Source organism: Hypanus sabinus, chromosome 12 (genome assembly GCF_030144855.1).
Source record: "Hypanus sabinus isolate sHypSab1 chromosome 12, sHypSab1.hap1, whole genome shotgun sequence".
NCBI classification, from domain to species: domain Eukaryota; kingdom Metazoa; phylum Chordata; class Chondrichthyes; order Myliobatiformes; family Dasyatidae; genus Hypanus; species Hypanus sabinus.
In genome coordinates, this window is record NC_082717.1 from 2,596,277 (window position 1) to 2,615,928 (window position 19,652).

The window sequence follows — 19,652 nt, forward strand, 5'->3', positions numbered from 1 at the left end:
TGCTGCCTGGGTTAGAGAGGGTGCAGAGGAGATTCACCAGGGTGCTGCCTGGATTAGAGAGGGTGCAGAGGAGATTCACCAGGGTGCTGTCTGGGTTAGAGAGGGTGCAGAGGAGATTTACCAGGGTGCTGTCTGGGTTAGAGAGGGTGCAGAGGAGATTCACCAGGGTGCTGCCTGGATTAGAGAGGGTGCAGAGGAGATTCACCAGGATGCTGCCTGGATTAGAGAGGGTGCAGAGGAGATTTACCAGGGTGCTGCCTGGATTAGGGAGGGTGCAGAGGAGATTTACCAGGGTGCTGCCTGGATTAGAGAGGGTGCAGAGGAGATTTACCAGGGTGCTGCCTGGATTAGAGAGGGTGCAGAGGTGGTTTACCAGGGTGCTGCCTGGATTAGAGAGGATGCAGAGGAGATTCACCAGGATGCTGCCTGGATTAGAGAGGGTGCAGAGGAGATTCACCAGGATGCTGCCTGGATTAGAGAGGGTGCAGAGGAGATTTACCAGGATGCTGCCTGGATTAGAGAGGGTGCAGAGGAGATTTACCAGGGTGCTGCCTGGGTTAGGGAGGGTGCAGAGGAGATTCACCAGGGTGCTGCCTGGATTAGAGAGGGTGCAGAGGAGATTTACCAGGATGCTGCCTGGATTAGAGAGGGTGCAGAGGAGATTCACCAGGGTGCTGCCTGGATTAGAGAGGGTGCAGAGGAGATTTACCAGGATGCTGCCTGGATTAGAGAGGGTGCAGAGGAGATTTACCAGGGTGCTGCCTGGGTTAGAGAGGGTGCAGAGGAGATTTACCAGGATGCTGCCTGGATTAGAGAGGGTGCAGAGGAGATTTACCAGGATGCTGCCTGGGTTAGAGAGGGTGCAGAGGAGATTCACCAGGGTGCTGCCTGGATTAGAGAGGGTGCAGAGGAGATTTACCTGGGTGCTGTCTGGGTTAGAGAGGGTGCAGAGGAGATTCACCAGGGTGCTGCCTGGATTAGAGAGGGTGCAGAGGAGATTCACCAGGGTGCTGCCTGGATTAGAGAGGGTGCAGAGGAGATTTACCAGGGTGCTGCCTGGATTAGGGAGGGTGCAGAGGAGATTTACCAGGGTGCTGCCTGGATTAGAGAGGGTGCAGAGGAGATTTACCAGGGTGCTGCCTGGATTAGAGAGGGTGCAGAGGAGATTTACCAGGGTGCTGCCTGGATTAGAGAGGGTGCAGAGGAGATTCACCAGGATGCTGCCTGGATTAGAGAGGGTGCAGAGGAGATTCACCAGGATGCTGCCTGGATTAGAGAGGGTGCAGAGGAGATTTACCAGGATGCTGCCTGGATTAGAGAGGGTGCAGAGGAGATTTACCAGGGTGCTGCCTGGGTTAGGGAGGGTGCAGAGGAGATTCACCAGGGTGCTGCCTGGATTAGAGAGGGTGCAGTGGAGATTTACCAGGATGCTGCCTGGATTAGAGAGGGTGCAGAGGAGATTCACCAGGGTGCTGCCTGGATTAGAGAGGGTGCAGAGGAGATTTACCAGGATGCTGCCTGGATTAGAGAGGGTGCAGAGGAGATTTACCAGGGTGCTGCCTGGGTTAGAGAGGGTGCAGAGGAGATTTACCAGGATGCTGCCTGGATTAGAGAGGGTGCAGAGGAGATTTACCAGGGTGCTGCCTGGGTTAGAGAGGGTGCAGAGGAGATTTACCAGGATGCTGCCTGGGTTAGAGAGGGTGCAGAGGAGATTTACCAGGATGCTGCCTGGATTAGAGAGGGTGCAGAGGAGATTTACCAGCGTGCTGCCTGGGTTAGAGAGGGTGCAGAGGAGATTTACCAGGATGCTGCCTGGATTAGAGAGGGTGCAGAGGAGATTTACCAGGGTGCTGCCTGGGTTAGAGAGGGTGCAGAGGAGATTTACCAGGGTGCTGCCTGGGTTAGAGAGGGTGCAGAGGAGATTTACCAGGATGCTGTCTGGATTAGAGAGGGTGCAGAGGAGATTTACCAGGATGCTGCCTGTATTAGAGAGGGTGCTGAGGAGATTTACCAGGGTGCTGCCTGGGTTAGGGAGCATGTCTTATGAAGAGAGGGTGACAGAACTAGGATTTTTCTCTTTGCAGTTAAGGACAATGAGAGGTGATTTGATAGGGCTGTACAAGATGATAAGAGGCATAGATTGAGTAGACAACCAAAGACTTTTTCCCAGGGCAGAAATGGCTAATACAAGGGGGCATAATTTAAGGTGATTGGAAGAAAGTATAGAGGTTTTTATTAATTAGCGAGTGGTGGGTGCATGCATGCTTTGTCAGGGGTGATGGTAGAGGTAGTTACATTAGGGGCTTTTAAGAGACTCTTAGATAGGCACGTGGATGTAGGTTAAAAGGGCCTGTAGTGTGCTGTAGCTTTCTATACGCTGTGCCTAGGGGGCAGGGATTCCATATCATACTACTCGAACTCATCTGTCTTTGGGATGTGGGTGGAAACTGGAGCATCCACGAGAGAATATATGGACACCTTACAGACCGTAGCGCTGGTGCTGTAAAGCATTACGTTAGCCACTATATCATTGTATGTGGGTTGCTGTAGGGCCTGTCTCCACGACTCTACCTTGGGCGGGGGCTCGTTGATGGCCAGTACGCTGTCGGTGATCCGCGTGGTCATCCGCCGCTCACTCCAGTACTTGCGTTCCTCCCGCTGCACCAACTCCATCTGGTGGACATCACTACACGACAACAAGGAGACATGGGTGAGGTGACCCTGTCACTCAAGTGTATGCATCACGGTTTGCACTGGCATCTGCTCTGCTCATGGACACGGCACATCACAGAAACCAGCTTCCGCTCCACAGACTCTGTCTACACCTCTCACTGCCTCAGTAACAGACCCCACCCACCCTGGGAATTCACCCTTCTCCCAAAATATATAAAAGATTGAAAGCACCTCCCACCAGGCTCAAGGACAGCTTCTACCCCACTATGATAAGACTTGAATGGATCCATTGAATGACAAGATGGACTCTTGTCCTCACAATTGACCTTGTTGTGTTTTTGCACCGTACTGTCTACCTGCACTGCAATCTCTCTGCAAGCTTAAGCACAACATAATGGAGGAGAGCCAAAAAAAAAAACAGTAGGTGGATGAGGATCTTTCCAATACAACAAAATATCTCTCCTAGCCAATAAAGCTGAAAAGTTATAATATGTTGAGCAGAAGCAGGAACATTTCCTGCTTCCTTCGGAGTGATCCCAAAGATTGCCGTAAGTGAATTAGGTTGTTGCTCCAAACTTATGACTTTGGATAATGTTCTAAAAACATCTCTTCAAAAATTATTTAACTTTATACAAGACCAAAACATATGAGTTAAGTAGCCACCTCAACATTACATCTGTCACAGGTGGGATTTATATTAGAAAAAGTATGCGCTACTTTATCTTTTGACACCCTGTGCACTACCTTGAACTGAATCAAGGAGTGACGGGCGCAAATGGATGAATAGTTGACTAAATGATAAATTTTATTCCACTGAGCATCTGAAAGTGACTCCTGAAGTTCCACATCCCAAGCACGTTTAACCTTATCATTAGACCATTCGTAAATTCATAAGCCGTTTACATATAATGGCTATCAATCCTTTATGAGATGGTTTAAACTGAAAAATAACGTCTGTCATATTTGGTAAATGAGCAAATGCACAGTTCGGTAATAACTCTTGTAAAAAATTCCTAACTTGTAAATATCTAAAAAATTGTGCGTTAGATATATCATATTTATCCACTAGCTGTGAAAAAGACATTCAACAATCCTCTAAAAATAAATCTGAAAAAGTTTTTATTCCCTTCGTTTTCCATGTTAAAAAGGCCTTATCCAGAATTGATGGTTTAAAAAAATAAAAATCTGCGAAACTGAACCCAAATTTTTAATGTATGTCTAACAATGGGACTAAAATCTTGTCTACCAATCCTAGAAAACCAGAGGAACAGAAGTTCCCAGTAAGGAAGCCAAAGAAAACCCCCTTACCGAGCTCTCCTCCGTCCAACCATGAAGGACAGTCCTGATTATTTATACCGTAAATCCAAAAAGTAATATAACGAATATTAATTGCTCAATAGTAAAATCTAAAATTTGGTAATGCCAATCCACCATCTTTTTTGATTTTTGCGATAAAAGTTTACTCAATCTAGAACTCTTATTAGTCCAGATCATAGAATCATAGGATCATAGAATCTATTCTATCAAAGAACGTTTTCGGGATAAAGGATGGAACAGCTTGAAATGTATATCGAAATTTTGGTAAAATTACCATTTATATAGCATTTGTTTTGTATATTCAACTAGAGGAAGAAAATTATACTTATACAAATCTTTAAAATTTTTAGTAATTTTAATACCAAGATGGGTAAAATAATTTTAGCAATATTAAAAGGTATTTGATCATAATAATCAGAATAATTTTTATGTACATTTATTTTATATCCAGAGAAAATACTAAATTCAGTAAAAATGGATATCATAGAGGGGATAGATTTCCTGGGTTCTGAAATATAAACTAATAAATCTTCTGTGTTTAATGACACCTTATGTAATTTATCCCCTCTCTTAATACCCTGAACAGAGTTAGAATCCCTAAGAGCAAGTGGTTCTAAAATCAAATTAAATAATAAAGGGCTAAGAGGGCAACTCTGACGAGTTCCTCTATATAATCTAAAATAAGGAGATTTTTGATTGTTATTATAACCACAGCCATTGAGGCTTGATAAATCAGTTTGATCCAGGAAATAAATCCCAGACCAAAGTTAAACCTCTCCAAAACCTGAAACAAATAAGGCCATTCAACCCTGTCAAAAGCTTTCTCTGCATCCAGAGAAACAGCACATTCAGATTCTTTGACTGAGGGGGAGTAAATATTATTAAACAATCTTTGAATATTAAAATGTGAATAGTTATTTTTAATAAATCCAGTTTGATCATTTGAAATAACACAGTAGGCAAAATATTCTCAAGATTATTAGCTAAAATCTTAGATAGAATTTTAAAATCCACATCCAATAGGGAAATTGGTCTATAAGAGGCACATTCAAATAAATCTTTTCCTTTTTTAGGAATCAATGAAATTGATGCCTCATAAAAAGTTTTCGGAAGATTCCCAGAAGATACAGAATCAGTGAAAGTTTGACAAAGATGTGATATAAGCATTTCTTTAAAGGTCTTATAAAATTCCACTGTATAACCATCTGGTCCCAGTGCTTTCCTTAATTGCATAGAGGATATAGCCTTAGCTATTTCCTCTTGTTTAATAGGTGCATCTAGTACATTAATATCTTGAGTAGAAATTTTAGGTATATTTAATTTTTGCAAAATCTATTCATAATAATATTATCAGGGAATTCAGATTTATAAGGATTAGAATAAAATCCTTAAATATCTTATTAATTTCATAAGGCTCTAATGTTTCAGTTCTATCTAATCTGTGCACTTTCAAAATCTGTCTTCTGACCATATTTGCCTTTAACTGACCAGCAACAATTTACCTGATTTGTCACTATGTATATAAAATGACTTTTAGTTTTTAAAATTTGCTGCTCAATGGGGACGGTCAAAACAAGTCATATTGTGTTTGGAGTTCAACCCTTTCCTTATATAGATCTTCACTAGGTCTTACTGAGTACGCTTTATCTACCTCACTAATTTTATTAGTAATCACTAAAAGTTCTGCTTTGGTTTTCCTTCTTAAATCTGCTGAATATGAACCCTAATAAAATAATTTGTCCCCTGATAAAGGATTTCATTGTGTCCCACATAACCAAATTTGAAATACTTTCAGTTGTCGGATGTTTGATACATCTTTTGAATTTGAGCAAACCTGGTGACAGTTCATTCAATATTTTCATATGATTTAAATTTCCTTTTTTTTTAAACTTTTTTTTCCTATTTTTTTTAGGTAATCTTTTTTCTTCTTCTCCGTGACTTTTCAGATTTGACCAGAAGGATTTCCCCCCCCCCCTTTTTTTGTAATTATATCCTCAAACGGAATGTCCAGTCTTTTTTTTTTCGTTTTAGGTTAGTTCAGTGTTTTTTTTCTCTTTCTTAATAATGGCAATTTTTGGTCTTTTGTTTTGAATTGTTAAGAGGAGTGTTGGATATTGAGGAGCTCAATATTATACTATATGTGATTTTGATAGTGTAAATTCCTTTTTTGTTGCTTGTACTTCAATTGAAATATGTATTTGATGTAACTTCTCTGATTTGTATTTGTCTTTATATATTTTTAAATCAATAGAAAAACTAAAAATGAAAAATGCACTCTCTCTGTAGCTATTACACTTCATTCTGTTATTCTTCTCTCCTGTTCTAGCTCAGTGCACCAAGGAATGATTAGATCTGTATGAACAAGTTTTTCACTGTGACATAAATGATTTTTGATTCCCATAGTCCACATGTTCTGCGAGTTATCCCTGCCTTGGGCTGGAAGCTGTAGAAAGATCACTCACATCTCTACTTATCATAAGACCGTAAGATATAGGAGCAGAAGCAGGCCATTTGGCCCATCAAGTCTGCTCCACTATTTCATCATGGCTGATTGATTTTCCCTCTCAGCCCCAATCTCCTGTCTTCTCCCCACATCCCTTTATGCTCAGACTAATCAAGAATCTATCAACCTTTGCCTTAAATATACCCAATGACAATTAATTCCACACTCACCATCCTCCAGCTAAAGAAATTTCCCCTCATCTTCGCTCTAAAGGGACGTCCTATTCTGAGGCAGTGCGCTCTGGTCCTGGTCTCTCCCATTGTACGACACATCCTCTTCACATCCACATTATCTAGGACTTTCAGTGGGCTTCAAAGAGACCCCCCCCTCATTCTTCGAAAGTTCAGCAACTGCAGACCCAGAGTAATTAAGCACTCCCCAGGAATTAACCCCTTCATTCTGGGGATCATTCTTGCGACCCTCCCGTGGACTCTCTGCCAACGCATTATCTTTTAGTTAAGAGGCCCAAAACTGCTCACAATACCGAGTGTGATCTGACCAATGTCTCGTAAAGCCTCAACATTACATCCTTGCTCTAGTATTCTAGTCCTTTGGTGACCTGCAAGAATAAAATGTCACTTGGGCTGCGGAGAAACTAATCATTTTCACTAACTTCACACTGTCGTCTATGATGACCTAGAGTAATGGTCAATGCAGACTCTCTAATATCATTCTAAAACTCAGTGTAATAACAGTCAGAGATTGAGGGGGTATGTGATTAACATTATAAGATTATGAGAGGGTAGACAGATGGCATCCATTTCTCAGATTTAGAACATAGACCATTGAAATCCACAGCACATTACAGGCCCTTCGGCCCACAATGTTTTGCCGACCATGGAACCTACTCTAGAAACTGCCTAGAATTTCCCTATCGCATAGCCCTCTATTTATCTAACCTCCATGTACCTACCTAAGAATCTCTTAAAAGACCCTATCGTATCCGTCTCTACCACCTTCCCTGGCAGTGCATTCCACGCACTCACCACTCTGTGTGACTAACTTATCCTTGACATCTCCTCTGTACCTACTTCGAAGCACTTTAAAACTCTGCCCTCTAATGTTAGTCATTTCAGCCCTGGGAAAAAGCCTCTGACTATCCACACGATCAATGCCCCTCATCATCTCATACACCTCTGTCAGGTCACCTCTCATCCTCTGCTGCTCCAAAGGGAAAAGGTCAAGTTGACTCAACCTACTCTCATAAGGCACACTCTCCAATCCAGGCAACTGGATATGAAAGCATTTTGGAAGAACAGAGGGATTTTGTAGTTAACAACCACAGATTCCTAAAAGTTTCTGTACTGGTTGATAGGGTGGTTATGACGGCGTATGGTGTGTTGGCCTTCGTTAGTTGGGGAACTGAGTTCATGTTTGCCTCATTACAGGAAGGATGTGGAAGTTTTCGAGAGGGTGGAGAGGAGATTTACCAGGATGCAGACTGGATTAGAGAGCATGTCTTATTAGGTATGGTTGAGTGAGCCAGAGCTTATCTCTGAAGTGGAGGAGGATGAGAGGTGACGTGTTTGAGATAACCAGATAACAATTACAGCACGGAAACAGGCCATCTCGGCCCTTCCAGTCCGTGCCGACACTTACTCTCACCTAGTCCCACTGGCCCGCACTCAACCCATAACCCTCCATTCCTTTCCTGTCCATATACCTATACAATATAACTTTAAATGATAATACCGAATCTGCCTCTACCACTTCTACTGGAAGCTCATTCCACACAGCTACCACTCTCTGAGTGAAGATGTAGAAGTAGATGATGTTGAAGAAGACAGGACGCATTGATTAAGTGGAGAGAGAGGATGACTGAGACGGGTTTTTTCACACAGAGAGTAGTGGCTGCATGAAACGCCTGTCAGAGGAGCTGGGAGACACAGATACATTGAGAGCACTCAGATAGGCAGCTGGATAATGAAAAATGGAGGGTTCTGTGGGAGGGGAGGGGAGGAGAGGGGAGGGTTAGATTGATCTGGGAGTACAACATGAGCTGAAGGGCCTGTTCTGTGCTGTAATGTTCTATGTCTATGATCAAATACCTTAATTACATTTCATTTGGAGATGCACGATGAAAACAGACCTTTCCATCCCAGGCAGACCACACCACCCAATCAAACCCACGTAACCATATAACCTAGTAAACAATGTGGGAGAAAACCGGAGAACCCAGAGGATAAACGACATGGTCTGTACAATCTACTTACAGACAGCAGTGTGAACCCAGTCACCAGGAGACTGTACAGTCTCCTTACAGACAGCAGTATGAACCCAGTCACCGGGAGACTGTACAGTTTCCTTACAGACAGCAGTGGGACCCACACAGTCACCGGGACACTGTACAGTCTCCTTACAGACAGCAGTATGAACCCAGTCACCGGGAGACTGTACAGTCTCCTTACAGACAGCAGTATGAACCCAGTCACCGGGAGACTGTACAGTCTCCTTACAGACAACAGTGGGACCCACACGATGACTGGGAGACTGTACAGTCTCCTTACAGACAGCAGTGTGAACCCAGTCACAGGGAGACTTACAGTCTCCTTACAGACAGCAGTGTGAACCCAGTCACCGGGAGACTGTACAGTCTCCTTACAGACAGCAGTGTGAACCCAGTCACCGGGAGACTGTACAGTCTCCTTACAGACAGCAGTGTGAACCCAGTCACCGGGAGACTGTACAGTCTCCTTACAGACAGCAGTGTGAACCCAGTCACCAGGAGACTGTACAGTCTGCTTACAGACAACAGTGTGAACCCAGTCACTGGGAGACTGTACAGTCTCCTTACAGACAGCAGTGTGAACCCAGTCACTGGGAGACTGTACAGTCTCCTTACAGACAGCAGTGTGAACCCAGTCACAGGGAGAATGTACAGTCTCCTTACAGACAGCAGTGTGAACCCAGTCACCGGGAGACTGTACAGTCTCCTTACAGACAGCAGTGTGAACCCAGTCACCAGGAGACTGTACAGTCTGCTTACAGACAACAGTGTGAACCCAGTCACTGGGAGACTGTACAGTCTCCTTACAGACAGCAGTGTGAACCCAGTCACTGGGAGACTGTACAGTCTCCTTACAGACAGCAGTGTGAACCCAGTCACAGGGAGAATGTACAGTCTCCTTACAGACAGCAGTGTGAACCCAGTCACCGGGAGACTGTACAGTCTCCTTACAGACAGCAGTGTGAACCCAGACACCGGGAGACTGTACAGTCTCCTTACAGACAGCAGTGTGAACCCAGTCACCGGGAGACTGTACAGTCTCCTTACAGACAGCAGTGTGAACCCAGTCACTGGGAGACTGTACAGTCTCCTTACAGACAGCAGTGGGACCCACACGATGACTGGGAGACTGTACAGTCTCCTTACAGACAGCAGTGTGAACCCAGTCACCGGGAGACTGTACAGTTTCCTTACAGACAGCAGTGTGAACCCAGTCACCAGGAGACTGTACAGTCTCCTTACAGACAGCAGTGTGAACCCAGTCACCGGGAGACTGTACAGTCTCCTTACAGACAGCAGTGTGAACCCAGTCACCAGGAGACTGTACAGTCTCCTTACAGACAGCAGTGTGAACCCACACGGTCACCGGGAGACTGTACAGTCTCCTTACAGACAGCAGTGTGAACCCACACGGTCACAGGGAGACTGTACAGTCTCCTTACAGACAGCAGTGTGAACCCAGTAACCGGGAGACTGTACAGTCTGCTTACAGACAGCAGTGTGAACCCAGTCACTGGGAGACTGTACAGTCTCCTTACAGACAGCAGTGTGAACCCAGTCACCGGGAGACTGTACAGTCTCCTTGGAGACAGCAGTGGGACCCAGTCACCGGGAGACTGTACAGTCTCCTTACAGACAGCAGTGTGAACCCAGTCACCGTGAGACTGTACAGTCTCCTTGGAGACAGCAGTGGGACCCACACAAACACAGGAGACTGTACAGTCTGCCTACAGACAGCAGTGTGAACCCAATCACCGGGAGACTGTACAGTCTCCTTACAGACAGCAGTGGGACCCACACGGTCACCGGGAGACTGTACAGTCTCCTTACAGACAGCAGTGTGAACCCAGTCACCGGGAGACTGTACAGTCTCCTTACAGACAGCAGTGTGAACCCAGTCACCAGGAGACTGTACAGTCTCCTTACAGACAGCAGTGTGAACCCAGTCACCGGGAGACTGTACAGTTTCCTTACAGACAGCAGTGTGAACCCAGTCACCAGGAGACTGTACAGTCTCCTTACAGACAGCAGTGTGAACCCAGTCACCGGGAGACTGTACAGTTTCCTTACAGACAGCAGTGTGAACCCACACAGTCACCGGGAGACTGTACAGTCTCCTTGCAGACAGCAGTGTGAACCCAGTCACCAGGAGACTGTACAGTCTCCTTACAGACAGCAGTGTGAACCACACAGTCACTGGGAGACTGTACAGTTTCCTTACAGACAGCAGTGTGAACCCAGTCACCAGGAGACTGTACAGTCTCCTTACAGACAGCAGTGTGAACTCAGTCACCGGGAGACTGTACAGTTTCCTTACAGACAGCAGTGTGAACCCACACGGTCACCGGGAGACTGTACAGTCTCCTTACAGACAGCAGTGTGAACCACACAGTCACCGGGAGACTGTACAGTTTCCTTACAGACAGCAGTGTGAACCCAGTCACCAGGAGACTGTACAGTCTCCTTGGAGACAGCAGTGGGACCCAGACACCGGGAGACTGTACAGTCTCCTTACAGACAGCAGTGTGAACCCAGTCACCAGGAGACTGTACAGTCTCCTTACAGACAGCAGTGTGAACCCAGTCACCGGGAGACTGTACAGTCTCCTTACAGACAGCAGTGTGAACCCAGTCACCGGGAGACTGTACAGTCTCCTTGGAGACAGCAGTGGGACCCACACAGACACCGGGAGACTGTACAGTCTGCCTACAGACAGCAGTGTGAACCCAATCACCGGGAGACTGTACAGTCTCCTTACAGACAGCAGTGGGACCCACACGGTCACCGGGAGACTGTACAGTCTCCTTACAGACAGCAGTGTGAACCCAGTCACCGGGAGACTGTACAGTCTCCTTACAGACAGCAGTGTGAACCCAGTCACCAGGAGACTGTACAGTCTCCTTACAGACAGCAGTGTGAACCCAGTCACCGGGAGACTGTACAGTTTCCTTACAGACAGCAGTGTGAACCCAGTCACCAGGAGACTGTACAGTCTCCTTACAGACAGCAGTGTGAACCCAGTCACCGGGAGACTGTACAGTTTCCTTACAGACAGCAGTGTGAACCCACACAGTCACCGGGAGACTGTACAGTTTCCTTACAGACAGCAGTGTGAACCCAGTCACCAGGAGACTGTACAGTCTCCTTACAGACAGCAGTGTGAACCCAGTCACCAGGAGACTGTACAGTCTCCTTACAGACAGCAGTGGGACCCAGTCACCGGGAGACTGTACAGTCTCCTTACAGACAGCAGTGTGAACCCAGTCACCAGGAGACTGTACAGTCTGCTTACAGACAGCAGTGTGAACTCAGTCACCGGGAGACTGTACAGTTTCCTTACAGACAGCAGTGTGAACCCAGTCACAGGGAGAATGTACAGTCTCCTTACAGACAGCAGTGTGAACCCAGTCCCCGGGAGACTGTACAGTCTCCTTACAGACAGCAGTGTGAACCCAGTCACCGGGAGACTGTACAGTCTCCTTACAGACAGCAGTGTGAACCCAGTCACAGGGAGAATGTACAGTCTCCTTACAGACAGCAGTGTGAACCCAGTCACCGGGAGACTGTACAGTCTCCTTACAGACAGCAGTGTGAACCCAGTCACCGGGAGACTGTACAGTCTCCTTACAGACAGCAGTGTGAACCCAGTCACCGGGAGACTGTACAGTCTCCTTACAGACAGCAGTGTGAACCCAGTCACCAGGAGACTGTACAGTCTCTTTACAGACAGCAGTGGGACCCACACAGACACCGGGAGACTGTCCAGTCTCCTTACAGACAGCAGTGTGAACCCACACGGTCACCGGGAGACTGTACAGTCTCCTTACAGACAGCAGTGTGAACCCAGTAACCGGGAGACTGTACAGTCTGCTTACAGACAGCAGTGTGAACCCAGTCACCGGGAGACTGTACAGTCTCCTTACAGACAGCAGTGTGAACCCAGTCACAGGGAGAATGTACAGTCTCCTTACAGACAGCAGTGTGAACCCAGTCACCGGGAGACTGTACAGTCTCCTTACAGACAGCAGTGTGAACCCAGTCACCGGGAGACTGTACAGTCTCCTTACAGACAGCAGTGTGAACCCAGTCACCAGGAGACTGTACAGTCTCTTTACAGACAGCAGTGGGACCCACACAGACACCGGGAGACTGTCCAGTCTCCTTACAGACAGCAGTGTGAACCCACACGGTCACCGGGAGACTGTACAGTCTCCTTACAGACAGCAGTGTGAACCCAGTAACCGGGAGACTGTACAGTCTGCTTACAGACAGCAGTGTGAACCCAGTCACTGGGAGACTGTACAGTCTGCTTACAGACAGCAGTGTGAACCCAGTCACTGGGAGACTGTACAGTCTCCTTACAGACAGCAGTGTGAACCCAGTCACCGGGAGACTGTACAGTCTCATTGGAGACAGCAGTGGGACCCAGTCACCGGGAGACTGTACAGTCTCCTTACAGACAGCAGTGTGAACCCAGTCACCGGGAGACTGTACAGTCTCCTTGGAGACAGCAGTGGGACCCACACAGACACCAGGAGACTGTACAGTCTGCCTACAGACAGCAGTGTGAACCCAATCACCGGGAGACTGTACAGTCTCCTTACAGACAGCAGTGGGACCCACACGGTCACCGGGAGACTGTACAGTCTCCTTACAGACAGCAGTGTGAACCCAGTCACCGGGAGACTGTACAGTCTCCTTACAGACAGCAGTGTGAACCAGGTCACCAGGAGACTGTACAGTCTCCTTACAGACAGCAGTGTGAACCCAGTCACCGGGAGACTGTACAGTCTCCTTGGAGACAGCAGTGGGACCCACACAGACACCAGGAGACTGTACAGTCTGCCTACAGACAGCAGTGTGAACCCAATCACCGGGAGACTGTACAGTCTCCTTACAGACAGCAGTGGGACCCACACGGTCACCGGGAGACTGTACAGTCTCCTTACAGACAGCAGTGTGAACCCAGTCACCGGGAGACTGTACAGTCTCCTTACAGACAGCAGTGTGAACCAGGTCACCAGGAGACTGTACAGTCTCCTTACAGACAGCAGTGTGAACCCAGTCACCGGGAGACTGTACAGTTTCCTTACAGACAGCAGTGTGAACCCAGTCACCAGGAGACTGTACAGTCTCCTTACAGACAGCAGTGTAAACCCAGTCACCGGGAGACTGTACAGTTTCCTTACAGACAGCAGTGTGAACCCACACAGTCACCGGGAGACTGTACAGTCTCCTTACAGACAGCAGTGTGAACCCAGTCACCAGGAGACTGTACAGTCTCCTTACAGACAGCAGTGTGAACCACACAGTCACCGGGAGACTGTACAGTTTCCTTACAGACAGCAGTGTGAACCCAGTCACCAGGAGACTGTACAGTCTCCTTACAGACAGCAGTGTGAACCCAGTCACCGGGAGACTGTACAGTTTCCTTACAGACAGCAGTGTGAACCCACACAGTCACCGGGAGACTGTACAGTCTCCTTGCAGACAGCAGTGTGAACCCAGTCACCAGGAGACTGTACAGTCTCCTTACAGACAGCAGTGTGAACCACACAGTCACTGGGAGACTGTACAGTTTCCTTACAGACAGCAGTGTGAACCCAGTCACCAGGAGACTGTACAGTCTCCTTACAGACAGCAGTGTGAACTCAGTCACCGGGAGACTGTACAGTTTCCTTACAGACAGCAGTGTGAACCCACACGGTCACCGGGAGACTGTACAGTCTCCTTACAGACAGCAGTGTGAACCACACAGTCACCGGGAGACTGTACAGTTTCCTTACAGACAGCAGTGTGAACCCAGTCACCAGGAGACTGTACAGTCTCCTTGGAGACAGCAGTGGGACCCAGACACCGGGAGACTGTACAGTCTCCTTACAGACAGCAGTGTGAACCCAGTCACCAGGAGACTGTACAGTCTCCTTACAGACAGCAGTGTGAACCCAGTCACCGGGAGACTGTACAGTCTCCTTACAGACAGCAGTGTGAACCCAGTCACCGGGAGACTGTACAGTCTCCTTGGAGACAGCAGTGGGACCCACACAGACACCGGGAGACTGTACAGTCTGCCTACAGACAGCAGTGTGAACCCAATCACCGGGAGACTGTACAGTCTCCTTACAGACAGCAGTGGGACCCACACGGTCACCGGGAGACTGTACAGTCTCCTTACAGACAGCAGTGTGAACCCAGTCACCGGGAGACTGTACAGTCTCCTTACAGACAGCAGTGTGAACCCAGTCACCAGGAGACTGTACAGTCTCCTTACAGACAGCAGTGTGAACCCAGTCACCGGGAGACTGTACAGTTTCCTTACAGACAGCAGTGTGAACCCAGTCACCAGGAGACTGTACAGTCTCCTTACAGACAGCAGTGTGAACCCAGTCACCGGGAGACTGTACAGTTTCCTTACAGACAGCAGTGTGAACCCACACAGTCACCGGGAGACTGTACAGTTTCCTTACAGACAGCAGTGTGAACCCAGTCACCAGGAGACTGTACAGTCTCCTTACAGACAGCAGTGTGAACCCAGTCACCAGGAGACTGTACAGTCTCCTTACAGACAGCAGTGGGACCCAGTCACCGGGAGACTGTACAGTCTCCTTACAGACAGCAGTGTGAACCCAGTCACCAGGAGACTGTACAGTCTGCTTACAGACAGCAGTGTGAACTCAGTCACCGGGAGACTGTACAGTTTCCTTACAGACAGCAGTGTGAACCCAGTCACAGGGAGAATGTACAGTCTCCTTACAGACAGCAGTGTGAACCCAGTCCCCGGGAGACTGTACAGTCTCCTTACAGACAGCAGTGTGAACCCAGTCACCGGGAGACTGTACAGTCTCCTTACAGACAGCAGTGTGAACCCAGTCACAGGGAGAATGTACAGTCTCCTTACAGACAGCAGTGTGAACCCAGTCACCGGGAGACTGTACAGTCTCCTTACAGACAGCAGTGTGAACCCAGTCACCGGGAGACTGTACAGTCTCCTTACAGACAGCAGTGTGAACCCAGTCACCGGGAGACTGTACAGTCTCCTTACAGACAGCAGTGTGAACCCAGTCACCAGGAGACTGTACAGTCTCTTTACAGACAGCAGTGGGACCCACACAGACACCGGGAGACTGTCCAGTCTCCTTACAGACAGCAGTGTGAACCCACACGGTCACCGGGAGACTGTACAGTCTCCTTACAGACAGCAGTGTGAACCCAGTAACCGGGAGACTGTACAGTCTGCTTACAGACAGCAGTGTGAACCCAGTCACCGGGAGACTGTACAGTCTCCTTACAGACAGCAGTGTGAACCCAGTCACAGGGAGAATGTACAGTCTCCTTACAGACAGCAGTGTGAACCCAGTCACCGGGAGACTGTACAGTCTCCTTACAGACAGCAGTGTGAACCCAGTCACCGGGAGACTGTACAGTCTCCTTACAGACAGCAGTGTGAACCCAGTCACCAGGAGACTGTACAGTCTCTTTACAGACAGCAGTGGGACCCACACAGACACCGGGAGACTGTCCAGTCTCCTTACAGACAGCAGTGTGAACCCACACGGTCACCGGGAGACTGTACAGTCTCCTTACAGACAGCAGTGTGAACCCAGTAACCGGGAGACTGTACAGTCTGCTTACAGACAGCAGTGTGAACCCAGTCACTGGGAGACTGTACAGTCTGCTTACAGACAGCAGTGTGAACCCAGTCACTGGGAGACTGTACAGTCTCCTTACAGACAGCAGTGTGAACCCAGTCACCGGGAGACTGTACAGTCTCATTGGAGACAGCAGTGGGACCCAGTCACCGGGAGACTGTACAGTCTCCTTACAGACAGCAGTGTGAACCCAGTCACCGGGAGACTGTACAGTTTCCTTACAGACAGCAGTGTGAACCCAGTCACCAGGAGACTGTACAGTCTCCTTGGAGACAGCAGTGGGACCCACACAGACACCAGGAGACTGTACAGTCTGCCTACAGACAGCAGTGTGAACCCAATCACCGGGAGACTGTACAGTCTCCTTACAGACAGCAGTGGGACCCACACGGTCACCGGGAGACTGTACAGTCTCCTTACAGACAGCAGTGTGAACCCAGTCACCGGGAGACTGTACAGTCTCCTTACAGACAGCAGTGTGAACCAGGTCACCAGGAGACTGTACAGTCTCCTTACAGACAGCAGTGTGAACCCAGTCACCGGGAGACTGTACAGTCTCCTTGGAGACAGCAGTGGGACCCACACAGACACCAGGAGACTGTACAGTCTGCCTACAGACAGCAGTGTGAACCCAATCACCGGGAGACTGTACAGTCTCCTTACAGACAGCAGTGGGACCCACACGGTCACCGGGAGACTGTACAGTCTCCTTACAGACAGCAGTGTGAACCCAGTCACCGGGAGACTGTACAGTCTCCTTACAGACAGCAGTGTGAACCAGGTCACCAGGAGACTGTACAGTCTCCTTACAGACAGCAGTGTGAACCCAGTCACCGGGAGACTGTACAGTTTCCTTACAGACAGCAGTGTGAACCCAGTCACCAGGAGACTGTACAGTCTCCTTACAGACAGCAGTGTAAACCCAGTCACCGGGAGACTGTACAGTTTCCTTACAGACAGCAGTGTGAACCCACACAGTCACCGGGAGACTGTACAGTCTCCTTACAGACAGCAGTGTGAACCCAGTCACCAGGAGACTGTACAGTCTCCTTACAGACAGCAGTGTGAACCACACAGTCACCGGGAGACTGTACAGTTTCCTTACAGACAGCAGTGTGAACCCAGTCACCAGGAGACTGTACAGTCTCCTTACAGACAGCAGTGTGAACCCAGTCACCGGGAGACTGTACAGTTTCCTTACAGACAGCAGTGTGAACCCACACAGTCACCGGGAGACTGTACAGTCTCCTTACAGACAGCAGTGTGAACCCAGTCACCAGGAGACTGTACAGTCTCCTTACAGACAGCAGTGTGAACCACACAGTCACCGGGAGACTGTACAGTTTCCTTACAGACAGCAGTGTGAACTCAGTCACCAGGAGACTGTACAGTCTCCTTACAGACAGCAGTGTGAACCCAGTCACCGGGAGACTGTACAGTTTCCTTACAGACAGCAGTGTGAACCCAGTCACCGGGAGACTGTACAGTCTCCTTGGAGACAGCAGTGGGACCCACACAGACACCGGGAGACTGTACAGTCTGCCTACAGACAGCAGTGTGAACCCAATCACCGGGAGACTGTACAGTCTCCTTACAGACAGCAGTGGGACCCACACGGTCACCGGGAGACTGTACAGTCTCCTTACAGACAGCAGTGTGAACCCAGTCACCGGGAGACTGTACAGTCTCCTTACAGACAGCAGTGTGAACCAGGTCACCAGGAGACTGTACAGTCTCCTTACAGACAGCAGTGTGAACCCAGTCACCGGGAGACTGTACAGTTTCCTTACAGACAGCAGTGTGAACCCAGTCACCAGGAGACTGTACAGTCTCCTTACAGACAGCAGTGTGAACCCAGTCACCGGGAGACTGTACAGTTTCCTTACAGACAGCAGTGTGAACCCACACAGTCACCGGGAGACTGTACAGTCTCCTTACAGACAGCAGTGTGAACCCAGTCACCAGGAGACTGTACAGTCTCCTTACAGACAGCAGTGTGAACCACACAGTCACCGGGAGACTGTACAGTTTCCTTACAGACAGCAGTGTGAACCCAGTCACCAGGAGACTGTACAGTCTCCTTACAGACAGCAGTGTGAACCCAGTCACCGGGAGACTGTACAGTTTCCTTACAGACAGCAGTGTGAACCCAGTCACCAGGAGACTGTACAGTCTCCTTGGAGACAGCAGTGGGACCCAGTCACCGGGAGACTGTACAGTCTCCTTACAGACAGCAGTGTGAACCCAGTCACCGGGAGACTGTACAGTCTCCTTGGAGACAGCAGTGGGACCTACACAGATACCGGGAGACTGTACAGTCTGCTTACAGACAGCAGTGTGAACCCAGTCACCGGGAGACTGTACAGTCTCCTTACAGACAGCAGTGGGACCCAGTCACCGGGAGACTGTACAGTCTCCTTACAGACAGCAGTGTGAACCCAGTCACCGGGAGACTGTACAGTCTCCTTACAGACAGCAGTGTGAACCCAGTCACCGGGAGACTGTACAGTCTCCTTACAGACAGCGGTGTGAACCCAGTCACCAGGAGACTGTACAGTTTCCTTACAGACAGCAGTGTGAACCCAGTCACCGGGAGACTGTCCAGGCTCCTTACAGACAGCAGTGTGAACCCACACGGTCACCGGGAGACTGTACAGTCTCCTTACAGACAGCAGTGTGAACCACACAGTCACCGGGAGACTGTACAGTCTCCTTACAGACAGCAGTGTGAACCCAGTCACCAGGAGACTGTACAGTCTCCTTACAGACAGCAGTGTGAACCACACAGTCACCGGGAGACTGTACAGTTTCCTTACAGACAGCAGTGTGAACCCAGTCACCAGGAGACTGTACAGTTTCCTTACAGACAGCAGTGTGAACCCAGTCACCGGGAGACTGTACAGTTTCCTTACAGACAGCAGTGTGAACCCAGTCACTGGGAGACTGTACAGTCTCCTTACAGACAGCAGTGTGAACCCAGTCACTGGGAGACTGTACAGTCTCCTTACAGACAGCAGTGTGAACCCAGTCACCAGGAGACTGTACAGTTTCCTTACAGACAGCAGTGTGAACCCAGTCACTGGGAGACTGTACAGTCTCCTTACAGACAGCAGTGTGAACCACACAGTCACCGGGAGACTGTACAGTTTCCTTACAGACAGCAGTGTGAACCCAGTAACCGGGAGACTGTACAGTCTGCTTACAGACAGCAGTGTGAACCCAGTCACTGGGAGACTGTACAGTCTCCTTACAGACAGCAGTGTGAACCCAGTCACCGGGAGAC

The 19,652-nt window shown here is 48.7% G+C and overlaps 1 protein-coding gene across 5 annotated transcripts in view; it reads right to left on the bottom strand.

The window, feature by feature from the left end:
- Positions 1–19,652, bottom strand: part of ptk2ba (protein tyrosine kinase 2 beta, a) — a 247,775-nt gene that overhangs the window by 27,403 nt on the left and 200,720 nt on the right. For all 5 annotated transcript variants that reach the window (XM_059985434.1, XM_059985435.1, XM_059985437.1 and 2 more), the window contains exon 22: positions 2,572–2,686. In XM_059985434.1, the coding sequence (XP_059841417.1) occupies positions 2,572–2,686 (115 nt within the window). The remainder of the gene's footprint in view (positions 1–2,571; positions 2,687–19,652) is intronic.